The sequence below is a fragment of the Pristis pectinata genome, chromosome 24 (assembly GCF_009764475.1).
Source record: "Pristis pectinata isolate sPriPec2 chromosome 24, sPriPec2.1.pri, whole genome shotgun sequence".
In the NCBI taxonomy this organism is placed as follows: domain Eukaryota; kingdom Metazoa; phylum Chordata; class Chondrichthyes; order Rhinopristiformes; family Pristidae; genus Pristis; species Pristis pectinata.
In genome coordinates this window covers 7507608-7523166 of record NC_067428.1, presented here as the reverse complement: position 1 = coordinate 7523166, position 15559 = coordinate 7507608, and the positions used below count along the sequence as shown (strand labels likewise).

The 15559-nt window shown below is 44.2% G+C and overlaps 1 protein-coding gene across 1 annotated transcript in view; it reads left to right on the top strand.

The window, feature by feature from the left end:
• Positions 1 to 15559, top strand: part of LOC127582347 (receptor-type tyrosine-protein phosphatase delta-like) — a 439637-nt gene that overhangs the window by 121441 nt on the left and 302637 nt on the right. Inside the window, exon 2 of the mRNA XM_052037503.1 lies at positions 5506 to 5679. Within this exon, the coding sequence (XP_051893463.1) occupies positions 5577 to 5679 (103 nt within the window). The 5' untranslated portion in view covers positions 5506 to 5576. The remainder of the gene's footprint in view (positions 1 to 5505; positions 5680 to 15559) is intronic.

Below are 15559 nucleotides of genomic sequence, written 5' to 3'. Positions count from 1 at the left end.
CTGACTTCCAGTGCTGTCTGTGTGGGATTTACACGTTCCCCCTGCAACCGGGTGGGTTTCCTCCAAGTGCTCCAGTTCCTTCCCACATCCCAAAGCTTTGCTAGTTGATGGTTGGCCACTGTGAGTTGCCAGTAGTATAGGTGCATAGTAGGAGTTTTTGGCCGTGAGAGGAGCGGTTACAAGGATATAAGTGGGGATTGTTCCAACAGTCAGTAGAGACTTAATGGGCTGAGTAGCCTTCTTGCATGAGGAACCAATCAACAAAAAGCAACAATATTTGATTCTACAGTCAACAGGTACTGCAAAATGGAAAATATTGATTGATCAGCCTCAATGAATCCAAACAAAGAGAGTCAACAAGGGTAATGTTGTAAATGTAACATATCTAGATTTCCATACGTCTTTGATAAATTGACACATATCAAGCTGATTTGTTTAGTTCAGATGTGGAGTTAAATATGAATAGCAGAATAGATAGCTGGCTGATGACAAGACAAAAAACAGAAGTCATGAGCAGGAGAAGCAAAGTAGTTGTTGGAAAGTGGGATCCTGCAAGGATCAAAGCTCAGCCATTGTTGTTCACAACTTATATTTATTATATTTGTAATGTTGTTCATAACTTATACGGCTTTTACATCAGTCTTCACTGTGGAACATGCAACATGCCAGGAATTCGAGTGAGTCAGGGAGCGGAAGTGAGTTTAGTCACTGTTACTAAGGAGAAGGTGCTTGGAAAGCTGAAAGGTCTGAAGATGGAAATGTCACCTGGACCAGACGGACTACACCCCGGGGTTCTGAAGGAGGTAGCTGAAGAGATTGTGGAGCCACTAGTAGTGATCTTGCAAGAATCACTAGAGTCAGGAATAGTTCCAGAGGACTGGAAAGTAGCAAATGTCACTCCACTCTTTAAGAAGGGAGGGAAGCAAAAGATGGGAAACTATCAGCCAGTTAGTCTGACTTCAGTGGTTGGTAAGATGTTAGAGTCCATTATTAAGGATGAGGTTTTGGTGTACTTGGAAGCACATGATAAAATAGGCCAAAATCAGCATGGTTTCCTTAAAGGGAAATCTTGCCTGACAAATCTGTTGGAGTTCTTTGAGGAAGTAACAGGCAGGATAGACAAAGGAGAGTTGGTAGAGTTGTTTACTTGGATTTTCAGAAGGCCTTTGACAAGGTGCCACACATGAGGCTGCTAAACAAGACAGGAGCCCATGCTATTACAGGAAAGGTACTAGCATGGATAGAAGACTGGCTGACTGGCAGGAGGCAAAGAGTGGGAATAAAGGGGGCCTTTTCTGGTTGGCCGCTGGTGAATAGTGGTGTTCCACAGGGGTCGGTGTTGGGTCCGCTACTTTTCACGTTATATGTTAATGATCTAGATGACGGAATTCATGGCTTTGTGGCCAAGTTTGTGGATGATACAAAGGTAGGTGGAGGGGCAGGTAGTGTTGAGGAAGCAGGGAGTCTGCAGAAGGACTTGTACAGGTTGGGAGAATGGGCAAAGAAGTGGCAGATGGAATACAGCGCAGGGAAGTGTACGGTCATGCGCCTTGGTAGAAGGAATAAAGGCGTAGACTATTTTATAAAGGGGGAATGAATTCAGAAATCAGAGGTGCAAAGGGACTTGGGAGTCCTAGTGCAGGATTCCCTAAAGGTTAACTTGAAGGTTGAGTCAGTAGTAAGGAAGACAAATGCAATGTTAGCATTCATCTCGAGGAGACTAGAAGATAAAAGCAAGTGTGTAATGCTGGGGCTTTATAAGGCATTGGTCAGACCATATTTGGAGTATTGTGCGCAGTTTTGGGCCCAACATCTAAGGAAGGATGTGCTGCCATTGGAGAGGGTCCGGAGGAGATTTTCAAGAATGATCCCGCGGAGTGTTTGATGGCTCTGGGTCTGTACTTGCTGGTGTTTAGAAGGATGAGGGGGGATCTCATTGAAATCTACCAAATATTGAAAGGCCTGGATAGAGTGGATGTGGAGAGGATGTTTCCTGTAGTGGGAGAGTCTAGGACCACAGGGAACAGCCTCAGAATAAAAGGACATCCCTTTAGAACAGAGATGAGAAATTTCTTTAGCCAGAGGGTGTTGAATCTGTGGAATTCATTGACGCAGACGGCTGTGGAAGCCAAGTCATTGGGTATATTTAAAGCAGAGGTTGATAGGTTCTTGGTTAGTAAGGGTGTCAAAGGTTACGGGGAGAAGGCAGGAGAATGGGGTTGAGAGGGAAAAATAAACAGCCACGATTGAATGGCAGAGAAGACTCGATGGGCCGAATGGCCTAATCCTGCTCCTATGTCTCATGGTCTTATGGTCTATATTAATGTTTTCAACTTTGGAAACAAGAACAAAATCTTAACTATGGAACAAATTCCAAGTTGGAACAAGAGGGCAAGGAAGGTGCTGTGAAAAACGAGGAGTGTAGCAATTTACAAGAAGATAGTCATAAACTGGGCATGTAAGTGGCACTTATCTTCAGCATGGAGAAGTGTGAAGTGTTGCCTTATGGCAAAGAAAATCACAATTTACTGAGGAAAAAAAGAATCTAAGTGGAGCACAGGAGCAAAGTGATTGCAGACCACAAATAAGTAAACCACTGAAAGTATTGACATAAAGTAATACAACAAAAAAGACAAAAATGCACCAAGATTTGCTTCAATTGAGCCAGAACTGAAAGGTAGAGAAGTTAAACCTTAGTTTGACCATATTTGAATTCGTGTGTCCAGTTCCGGTCAGGACAAGAGGCATTGAAGAGGTGCAGTAGGTTTACAAGGATGGAACAATAAGTGAGAGGTTGCAATTCTGGAAAGAGGCTCTCTTTATTGCAAAGTGAAGGATGAGGGCTGACCTAACAGAGACCTTCGAACTTACGAAAGGTGTAGCTCAGAGTCAACACAGTTTTGGGGAAGAACAAAACCAGAGACCGTCAGTAAAAGCTGCCTGTCAAGCAGTCTGGCAGGAAAGTTACCTGTTCGGTGGTGAGAATGCGGAAGCCATGAAGAAAAGGCATAGATGAGTCAAATTGTGCAGATGCATTCAGCAGAAGCTCAATAAGCACAAGAGAAAAGGAATAAAGGGTGAAGAGTTATTTGAGGAAGGTTCAGAGAAGCTACAAGTGAAATACAAACACCTTAGATTAGTTGAGCTAAGTAGACATTCTGGTATTGTATATATAAATCCCTTCATAATGCATGACTTAGAAGCCATTTCCACTGAAGGGAGGATCAAGAGTGTGGGGATATATTGATAATTTAGGTGAGAATTTAGGAAGCCTCACTTCCTACAGTGAGCAGCAGAATTCTGGATCTCTGCTGTACGAAACTGTGTCTAGGAGGGCTGGAACTTTTAACAGGGTTCTGTTGGATATGCGGATAATCTATAATGGATGAATGGATCATCTGTGATCTGATTGAACAATGGCGTGGGCTTCTGAACATTCTGCTCCTGTTCCTACATCAAACCCAGATGGGCTGAAGAGTTGATGCCCGATGCAAGATATTCTCACATGAAGATTTGCATATTTAACATTTAAACATGGGCTCCAGCTCTCTGGAATGTGCTGCTGAGAAACAGGATCACGTCTGTTTCATTTGCCCAGGTCTTGTATATTGATGAACTTCCAACTGCAGGAACCTGACCAGACTTTTTTTTGGAGTATTATTAGATTTTAGCTATTATTATGGTGGGCGGTTCAATGATAATGAATGATCTTGGGCCAGAATGCCAAATGCTGAATCAGCCAGGTCATTTATCTCCCTGAGTACTGTCAGACCATTCAGTGAATGGATGTGAATCTTCACCTTGACCTCACGTGTAACCTGAAAAGAGAGAGCTGGCAAGCTGCATTTAGTGTTTTTTTATTCATGAGTTTCTGACTCATCCATTCAGCAGCCTTCATTCTCTGATGGATTTTATTCACAGGGACTGGTGTACTCTGCATACGAGCTAGCTGTCTCTTACAGCCTGAAATGGAAAATATATCAGAAGTTAAACCTCACAATTAAACTGCAGGAAAGGATTTATAAAACTGAATAGTTTTAAAAACCAGGTCCCTTCTCATCTTGGCTACTGTATTATCCTTAGCCTGTGATTTCTATCGATCCTGACACTAGCTTTTGCCCATGAGATATTAATAAATCTGCTTTCAATGGAAAGGACATTGTCATTTTGCTACATCCTTCTGTATTAAAAATGGCTGATTCACTGTGTAAGGTGCAGGGATGGGTACTCGGTCTGTCAATGATCTGAGGTAACAAATGAAGTTCTGGAGCTTGTGGACAAGCTGAAGTGTTTTCTCTTCAAAGAGAAGGGTGACCTTCCTCAGAAACGGAATGCTCGATGCATGGCTTTGGTTCCAAACTCCTACCTGAACTCCAAACCCTTGCTCCAGAATCCAGACCCCTAGCCAGACTACAGACTCTTGGTTAGGCTCCAAGACCTTACCCTGGGCTCCAAACCCCTGTCCAGATTCCAAACCTTTCCACCAGCCACATTCTGTGTGGATCTGTACCCACAAACAGCAGTCATTAATAATTTAATACCAACATATGTAGAAGAGTTCTGAACTCCCTTTACTCGGTACCAAGCATGAATTCAGATTCCACCAGGGAGGAATTCAGATTCAAGTAATTAAAGAAGATTTTTTTTTAGAAAAAGCTAGTTAGCAATGGTAAATGTTAAATTGGCAGATTGTTGTAAAACCCATCTGGTTTACTATTGTCCTTCAGGGAAGCAAATTTGTCATCCTTACGCATTCTGGGTCTGCATGTGACTTCAGACCCAGCTCATGTGGTTGAATCTTAAGCTGCCTTCAGGGACAATTAGGGATGGAGAATTAGTATCAGCATTGTCAGTGATGGCATGTCCTATAATGAATAAACTAAAGTTTAAATTTCTTGCTTGGAAAACGTACTCTGGTATGACAGTTTTGTTTTCTGCATGTTACAGCTGGCCTAGTTGGAACTATACAAGGGACAATGCCAAATTACTTCCAAATTGTAGCATGTTTTATTTTTTTCCAGAGCACTGCTTATTAATTAAATTTCCAGACTCAGATTTTTGCTTCACAAAGTGTTTAATCTTCTGGACTCAGTCCCCTGTACTGATGAGTGACATAACGTGCACAGAACATAATGCACCAGTGAGTGTTGTAATATAAGCAATAAATGGTGTACTTACACCCAGTAATATAGTTCCTTGCTCAAATTTACAATTACACTTAACACTAATCAAGGAGATTTGTGTTCTTCGAGTCCTGGCTCATTCGGAAGATGGTGGACTCTGTCAAAATTCTTTTCACATGTGACTTTTATATTTAGGAGAGCAAGAGCCATCATTAAGGCTGGATCTTGTTCCTGGTCTCAGGCCTGCACCTGAGTGCTTGGGTTGTTCAATCCCATTCACCATAAATTTAAAATCGCTGGATCAAACTGGGGCTTTTGACAGGTACTTATTTGCTGAAATGCTCAGAGTTTTAACCTTGTACATTTTGTCTTCTGTCTCCAGACTTGAAGTGAATCCAATCTGAAGACACACTGTTACACTGGGACTGGCTTTGGCTTCCAGGCCAGTGTTAAATGTCATTGCCAAGGATGCTGTTACCTACTCACTTGATGATGCCAGCATTTGTCTTCTTAACGGCCTTGCTGTCCTCAGTGTTGGCTGACACCACGATTGAAGGTAAGACTTGCCAACTTGACCAACTTTGTGATGACATTACTGCAAATGATTGATATATCACCAATCGATGTTAATTATCCATAGTGTCCATTGGTAGAGTGATGGACCTGTTCTTCGTTTATTTATTCCAATTTCAATTGAATATCATAAGTAATTTGAGGATCTGAATTTCCTCTTGCTGCTAGAATCACTAAAGTGTACAGCATAGAAACGAGCCCTTTCAGCCCACTTCCTCCATGCTGACTGTAGTGCCTCTCTATGCTAATCCCATCAGCCTGCATTAGGCCCATATCCCCCATGCCTTTCCTATTCAAGTACGTGTCCAAATGCCTTTTAAACATTGAAATTGTATCTGCCTCCACCACCTCCTCTGACAGCCCGTTCTCGTTAACCACCACCCTCTGTATTAAAAAAAACTTAGTTAAATTTCTCCCCTTTCATCTTAAACCTGTGCCCCTCATAATTTTATAAACTTCTATAAGGTCACCCATCAGCCTCCTGTGTTCCAGTGAGAATAAACCCAGCCTATCCAATCTCTCCTTATAACCACAGCCCTCCATTCCAGGCAACATTGTGGTGAATCTCTTCTGCACTGTCTCTACTGCTACCGCATCTAAGATCATCAAAGATCCCCACCATCCGGGTCACGTCATTTTTGCGCGGCTACCATCGGGCAGGAGGTACAGAAGCCTGAGGTCCCACACCACCAGGTTCAAGAACAGCTACTTCCCTTCAACCATTCAGTTCTTGAACCAACCTGTACAACCCTAAACTCTACCTCAGTATCGCAACACTATAACCACTTTACAATGGATTTTTTTGTTCTAATTGTGTTCTTTCTTGTATAATTTTGTATAATTTATGTTTTTGTTGTGAATGTTGTATCTCTGATGCTATGTGCCTGCAATGCTGCTGCAAGTAAGTTTCTCATTGCACCTGTGCACACATGTACTTGTGCATATGACAAAAAACTCGACTTTGACTTTGACATCCTACTTGTAGTGTGGTGACTGGACCTGTACCGAACTCTCTAAGTGCAGTCAATCTTTTCTACAACTGTTCCGATATTTCCTTTTATTTTTCTCAACCTCCCTCCTTAAAGGTACAGATTCTATTTGTAGGTTCTGAGATTCCATCATTACTAAGCTCCAGCATTTTGGTTTCCTGCCTTTTTCTTGTTTCTTTTTGTCATCTTGGCCTAACTGTTCCATACCTGAGGAAGGTGAAGACATGGCCTGCTCTCAGGCAGTCTGCAGGCTCCATCAACACCCACCCACCTCTCCACCCAAGGAGAAGGAGCATTGTCCAGAACCCACTCATCACCACTCTGTCCAACACACTGCATCTGCCCCCTGGCCTGCCGACCAATCACAGGTTACCCAGGAGCTTATAGGTGGTCTGGGAGCAATATCATAGAGCCAGTGATAGAAATTATAAGTATTTTGTGTTGGAGAGGAAACCTCTCACCTGTGGTTTCTCTTGCACCATAATGAATAGGCATCTCAACTAAATCTTTGCAACTTTTTGCCCTCGCCCCCTCACGTCCCACCCAGATCCACAACTGTTAAAAGACAGTTGGACAGGTACATGGATTGGAAAGGTTTAGAAAGTTATGGGCCAAATGCTGGCAAATGGGACGAGCTTGGATAGGGCATCTTGGTCGGCATGGACCAGTTGGGCCGAAGAGCCTGTTTCCGTGCTCTGTGACTCTATGACTCTATTTTTTCAGTCTTATTCATGCATTTAAAACTATTGTAAGCTGTTGAGAAATCTCCGGGAATATATCCAACCAGAATTGCTGGTCCTAGGGAGGAATGGGTCTGATGCAGAGTCCCGTCCCTGAAACGTTAACTGTTTCTCTCTCCACAGATGCTGCCTGACCTGCTGGGTGTTTCTAGCATTCTCTGTTTTAATCTCAGATTTCTAACATCTGCAGCTTTTTAGTTTGATTTTACTCGGCAGCATGTACTGTGACCTCTCTCTGTTTGGGTTTGCTGAATGCCACCAGCTGTGCAAAGTCAGGGCTCATCTTGCGTTTGTTCCTACATGGCTTTGAGTTTTGTTCTGGAATTCCTTAGTAAATTGCAACATTGTAGGTGTTGGTCAGCACCTCGTCATTGGTCTGCTCCATGTGAAGATCTGTGCGGGATCATAGCAGATCTGGAGACCCCCTTGGGAACGCTGCTCTTTGGTGAGATGCACCTTGTGGCCCCAACAAGCAGCTGCGTGCATCGCACTAGCACCACAGTCGTCCCACCCATCCCCCTTTTCATGAGTTGAGCCCTCATTTTGGAATCCCTGTCTGAGGGGCTAACTTCTGAATCTGGGACACTTGCTCATGGGTTTACCTTGGCTGATCTTCGTCAAGTGTGCACACACATGCACATGTGCACAGGAGCACACACACACACACACACAAACACACACACACACACATGAAGGTGTATAATACATGTGTGCTGATTATGCACACACGTGCAGACACAAAACAAAACACCAATGTACATACATGCACATGTATATATAATGCACATTTGCACACACTGATACATGCACATGATCACTCACATGTATGCTTAAGATGTGCTCACGTGTACATACTTGCATACTTGCACAGCTGCGGCTACACACACACACACACACACACACACACACACACACACACACACACAGTAGTGCACAATAATACACACACATACCACACACAGACAGAAGCGCACAATAATACACATTTACACATACACACACACACACACACACACACACACACACACACACACACAGATACACCATGTACTTGCATGGACGGATGAACACATATAATAGCAAGATTGTGATTGTCAGTTGGAACTGTTGTGGTTGTAACTTGAAGTCACTGGGTCCAAGTGCAGCATCCATTGGCTCCTCAGATGAGACTGAGCAGTTCAGCAAATACCAATGAATGGACCCGGGACTTTCCTGCACAGATAATTGCCCAGACATTCATCCTCATGTAGTAGGTCTCATGAGAATTTGGCCTCACTAGGAACATAGTTCCAATTCCTTGGAACATAGAAGAATGAGGAGCGACCTTACCAAAGTGTTTAAAATTATGAAAGACATAGGTAAGGTGGATGGTAACAGTTTTTTCCCCAGGGTAGGGGAGTCCAGCATTAGGGTGCATAGATTTCGGGTGAGAAGGGGATGATTTAAAAGGGACCGGAGGGGCAACTTTTTCACGCAGAGGGTGATGAGTATATGGAACGAGCTGCCAGAGGAAGTGGTTGAAGCAGGTACAATAGTGCCATTTAAGAAGCACTTGGAGAGGTACATGGAGGGGCAGGGCTTGGAGGGGTATGGACTAGCTGGGTGGGCATCGTGGTCGGCATGGACTGGTTGGGCAGAAGGGCCTGTATCCGTGCTGTATTGCTCTATGACCCTATGACTCTAAGTCACATCACTGCTTTGTAGTCTGCATCCAAAATTCATTCCATTGACTTCAAGGGTGAATTTTGCAGCAGGTGAAACTTACAGAGCAATGATGAGGTTGGAAGTTTGGGGTGATGGAGCAGGGGTGTGGGCATCATGTAGGTCATGGGAGATGTGACCTTTGCCCTTCGTCATTCTTACCACTTGACATTTGTTGTTACTGTAGCAGTAAACCAAAGGATGCCGCCCATGATGTTGATAACTGATGCCATTTTGATGGATGGAATCCTAAGGATTGCCAACATCCCAGGGGGGTTTGGTGCAACATTTTAGGGCCTACATGAGATTTAGCAGTCTTTGTTCTTGATTCAATGTACCATTGAGCCACAGAATGAGGTTCTGGCTGTATTTTAGAAAACATGGCCTTGACCTTTGCTTGATTACTTTTGGGAGGTGGAGAAGCATTTCCCAATATTCCTAAATGACCACAAATTCTACTTCTCTGTTATATGGTTTTCCCAAGACATTATGTGGCTAAGGGATTTGGTTAAATGATGCTTGTGGTTGTACTGAAGTCTGTTGTCTGTAGATGGCAAGCTAGATGGAGATAATTGCCTGTGCTTGTCATTGCTAAGTCCATATGTAACAGATAGGAGGTCTGTATTCAGATTTGATGTACAGGCTGTGAGAGGAACTATAAACCATTTAGACAGACCAGCTTTACGGCCTTCTTTATTCTGCTCTATTCCCATTTAATGCTTGATTGGTGCAATGGAGTAGCACACTGACATCTGGCCTTAGGTCCAACCCCGACCAATAGAACAGGATTTACTCAAACAGCTGATATCGAAGATTCAAATTCAATGGGCTTGGCCAATCCTGCACAGCTGATGTTCTGCAGCACAACGCAGCCCTGGGCTGAAGAACGGACAAAAGGAAGCAGGAGCAGACATCTCCAAGCCTACTCTGCCGTTTGGTAAGGTCGTGGCTCATTCTCCACTTTCCCTTATGCACTGATTCCCTCAATGTCCAAAACCTTATAGATCCCATCCTAGAATGTACCCATTCACTGAAAAGCCACAGATCTCTGAACTAGTGAATAGTAAGAGTTACGGTGCTCTTGATGAATGGAGACACAAGAAGGACTGCAAATGCTCGAATCTGGAGCAACACACAAAGTGCTCCAGTAGTCTCTTCAGAATCATAGAGTAATACAGCATGGAAACAGGCCCTTCAGCCCAACTCATCCATGCTGACCAAGGTGCAAACCTAAGCTAGTCCCATTTTCCCACATTTGGCCCGTATCCTTCTAAATCTTTCCTATCTATATACTTATCCAAATGTCTCTGAAATGTTGTTATTGTACCTGCCTCAATGACTTTCCCTGGCAGCTCGTTCCTTATACACACCACCCTCTACGTGAAGACGTTGCCTCTCAGGTCCTTTTTAAATCTTTCCCCTCTCACCGTAAACCTATGCCCTCTGGTTTTTGAGTCCTTTTCACTGGGGAAAAAACTAGGTGCATTCACCTCATCTATGCCTCTTATAATTTTATACACCTCTATGAGGTCACCTCTCAGTATCCTTTGCTCCAAGGAATAAATTCCAAGCCTGTCCACCCTCTCCCCATAACTCAGGCCCTCGAGAGTGTTCTTGTAAAATATTGCCAGGACTCTTTCTGTTGAAAAAATTTTCTAGCTGAATTCTATCTTTCTACCTGAAAAACTCAACACCAATATCACTTCAATACCAAGGTTGGATAGGACACAAACCTCTGAAAAGGTGTGACCGGTAAGATGGGACTAAGGAAAGCTAACTCCAATGGAGTCCTTATTGGTAAAATGCTTGGAACAAGGCCGTCTCATCACCATTACCTTGTTTTATCAAAGGGAAACAGACAATACATTATGGCAAAGCCCTTAACTGAGACGTCTGCATTTAATCAAGAAGGTCACTGCCGAGCAAGAGACTGCAAGAATCTCCACGTTACCTATGTCGCTGGAGGAACTCAGTGGGTATGACTGGCTGGAGGAACAGTCCAGCTGAAGGGTCTTGACCTGAAACGTCTACTGTCCTTTTCCTTCCACAGATGCTGCCTGACCCGCTGAGTTCCTCCAGCACTTTTGTGTGGTGCTCTTGATAAACCTGTTTCTCCTCATCTCAATCCTAATTGACTGGCCCCTTGTCCTGAGAGGGTGCCCCTGTTCAAGACATTCTGTCCTAAGGAAGCTGTCTCTCAGCATCAAACCTGGCCCTTCCTTTAATCTAATGTGATGGTTGGTGTAGAAACTGGAAAACTGGTGCAGTGGAGGGAGCTTTCTTGAACACACCTGAGGGGTTTATGTTGAGCCAGAAGAGAAGGAGATGTTTCTGGCTTTATCCTGCTGACCAGGGAATGCTTGTTTCCAGCATGGAGTGCCACCAGAAAATGTGATCCACTTGTCAATGCTCAAAGTGCCTCGGAAGTGGTGCAGCCTCCCACCACCAGAGACCCAGTGCAATCTTGACCTTAGGTGCCATCTCTGTGGTGTTTGCACTTTCTCCCTGTGAACCTGTGGGTTTCCTTTGAGTGCTACAGTTTCCTCCCACATCCCAAAGACGTGTGGGTTGGTAGGTTAATCGGCTACTGCAAATGGCACCCAGAGTGTGGTGACTCTTTGCAAGCTGCTCTCGGCAGATCTATTCATTACCAGTTAGTGTACAGGTGAGTCTGGGGGGTGTTGATAAGAAGAAAGAAAAAATGGATAAAAAATACAGGATAGGTGGTTGATGGCATGGACTCGATGGGCCAAAGGGCCTATTTCTGTGCTGTATCTTTCTATGACTCTACGACTAAGAGAAAACTTGAATCTAGCAAAGTATTGTAAAACTTCTTAAATGCTTTCTCTTCCAAACTATAGTGCTGTGAAGAGCAGGTGTCAAAAGATCAGGTAACTATGAAGATTCTTGCAGCATTGATTAAATCTTATTATCTTGAGATTCCCATTCATTTTTGACTTGTACTGCTGTGCGGTATCCACAAGAACACAAGAAAACAGGAGCAGGAGTAAGTCACCTGCTACATCGAATAAAAACACTCAGCAGGTCAGACCGTAACTGTGGAAAGAGAAGTGGTTAACATTTCAAATCCGGAACTCTTCAGTAAAAAGCCTCTCAGGTCTGCCCCACCATTCAGTCTGGTCATAGAACATAGAGATCATAGAACACTACAGCACAGTACAGGCCCTTCAGCCCACTATGTTGGTCTACCCCAGGCCTCAACTCTTCCCCCACGCCAGTTAACAGAGGAGGTGATGCATTTGTAGAGGTGCTGTCCATCACATGAAGTATTAAGAGGATACACAAGTGACTGCAGATCCTGGAGCAACACACAAGACGGTGGAGGAACTCTGCGGGTCAGGCAGCATCTGTGGAGAGAAATGGAGAGTCAACATTTCAAGTCGAGCCCCTCAATCTGGATTGAAAGATAGAAGGGGTGGAGCAAGAGCTAAGAAGCAGTAGATGGATCCAGGTGAGCAGGGGTGATAGGTAGATAGAGGAGGGCAGAGTGGAAGTAGTGCTAAAAGCTGGGAGGTGATAGGCGAACGGGCAGGTTTGAAATATCAAACCCTGCCCATTCAGTTGGGTGTGAATGTTCCCACGGTATTACTGGAGGCTCCAAAGTTGGAAATTCATGGCCATTACTACCAAGGTTCTTCCCCTCAACTAGTACCAGACACACTAGTCAATCACCTTACTGACCAGTTGTGGAATCTTCCTTTGTATGTGACAATTGACCTACCTCATTTGCATATGAACCATCAATGATTGTACTTTCAAAGTGTTTCATTAGCTGTGAAGTGCTTTGGGACGCCCTGTGGATATGAAACAGTCTGGTAGTGGAAGTTGTTCCGTTAGCAAGAAGAAAGTCTTCACGTAGACACAAGAGATTCTGCAGATGCTGGAATCTGGAGCAACACAGGCAAAATGCTGGAGGAACTCAGCAGGTCAGGCAGCATCTATGGAGGGAAATAAACAGTCAACGTTTCAAGTCGAGACCCTTCATCAGGACACATGACGAAGGGTCCTGATGAAGGGTCTCGACCCAAAACGATGATTGTTTATTTCCCTCCAAAGAAAGTCTTCACTCCTTTGTTCTGTTCTTTTCATGGTGTTGAAAATCCTGACACCCTAGGGGTTATTGCGGAGAGCAAGATAAGTCTGACATCAAGATGCTGAAGATGAAAGAGAGAGGGGAGGGTGGGCTGCAGCTAAGTCCTGAGATGAACTGGACCAATCCATGGTGCAGTGACTCTTGATCTGACTGCAGGAAAGAGGTGCTCTCGGAAGGGCAACTTATTGGAGTTTGGCAGAGTGATGGCAATTACTTCAGAGGAGTCATATGTCGATTGAAAAGTCGTACAATCATTGTAACAGGTCACCATATTATGTCGAAAATGGAAGGTTGAGATGCAAATAAGGATTTTGGAGTCGGGGAGAGAAGGAGGGGTGGTGAAGAGGCGAATTTTGTATAAAATAAAAGCTGTCTTTGGTCACATGACCCCTTGCTCAAATGCAGGCATAACAATGGCATAGTGACAGTGTCTCACAGGTATTCACACCCTCTCAGAAACCACACCTTTCAGGAGAGGGATGGCAGTCTTAATCCCACCACATCTGTCTCGAGGCCGGTGTGCCATGGGACTGAGACTCCAGCTATACTCCTCACTGTCAGCCATGCAAGTTCATGGAGCTTGCTTGATAGTTCTGGTGATGAGCGACTCTGTAAACTGGAGTGTCACAGCTACTTCGCAGCTTCGGCGATCCAGGTTCAATCCTCACTTCGGGTGTGAAGTTCACGTATTCTCCCTGTGACCATGTGGGTTTCTTTTGAGTGCTCTGGTTTCCTCCCACGTCCCCAAACCATGCTAGTTGGTAGGTTAACTGGCCACTGTAAATGTGTATATGAGTGGTGGAATCTAGGGGGAGTCGATGGGAATGTGGGGAGAATAAAATGGGAATAAGATAGGATTAGTGTGGATGGTCAGCATGAATTGGTGGGCCAAAGGGTCTGTTTCCATGCTGTGTGACTTGATGTAATTGGCACATCAAAGTTAACAGAAATGGTATGGCAGCAATCAATGTCTGCTGCAGTCCAGCCCTGCCCGCCCAGCCCTGTCCCACCCTCCTTCCATAGGATTACATCCTTGAACCTACACTTCCAGTTCTCTGAATGAGGATCTGGAGAAGCAGAGTCAGAGCCACTCAAGCTGTTGATCGATGGATTTCGCAACTGCGAGGAATACGAGGATAAGTTCACCTTCATTGTTTCGCCTTCCTCAGCAGATAGAAAGAGAGAGCAGAGAGTACACAACGCCCATACAAATCCCATCGGGGTCGTTAGAAGGGGTAAAGAAAGAAATGTAAAGGAAATTGAGGATGAGAGATGAATATGTGATTTGACAGTTGCATCTTATTGTCATGTCTGATGTTGTTGAGGCCTCAGGTAGATAACTCCTGAATAAAAGCCCTCATACTTGGGACTGAGCCAGAGACAATAGTTCTGCTTCCCGTTCCCCCCTCTCCCCTCCCCATACTACTGCCAACAAGTGTCTGTTGGATTTGAGAGCAGCAACCATAGACTAAATATATATTACACTGCATACTTGTTATATTTTCACCAATAATGTTAGGAAAAGAGTTTATTTTAATGCTAAATTTTGAAAGAATGTCGGTTCATTCAAACTGATTTCCAGAATAAGGACAACTAGCGGAAAAGTAGCTAATATACTAAATGGATCTTGTCTTCTGCAGAGGCTACTTAACAATTAACAATCTGCTGGCGGAACTCAGCAGGTCGAGCAGCATCTGTGGGGGTGGAAAGGAAATGTCGATGTTTTGAGTCGAAACCCTGTGTCCTATTCCTCTCCCCCCACAGATGCTGCTCGACCTGCTGAGTTCCGCCAGCAGATTGTTGCTCCAGATTCCAGCATTTGCAGTCTCTTGTGTCTCTATTGGTTTGTTTGCGTAAGTAGTTAAACAAAAGCACTTCTCACCCATTATGCTGAGCGTGTATTTGATTTGTCTGAGAAACAACATTTGGAAAAAGACACAAACAAGAAAATGGAGACACAAGAGACTGCAGATACTGGAATCTGGAGCAACAGACAATCTGCTGGAGGAACTCAGTGGGTCGAGCAGCATCTGTGGGAGGAACGGATGCAGGGTTTCAACCTAAAACATTGACAATTCCTTTCCTCCCACAGATGTGGCTCGACCCACTGAGTTCCTCCAGCAGATTGTTTGTGAATGAGAAAATGGAGTCTGACTTAGAAACAGGACACTTTACAGGAAAAGCCTGCAAAATGCACAGATCCACAGGCAGAGGGGAGCTTCTGTTCCAAACACTGACTGGGAATGCACAACAGTTATATTGTTGATGCAAGATGAGCCTTTGAAGTGGGGTAATGTTGTGCATTCATTGTTTTCATTG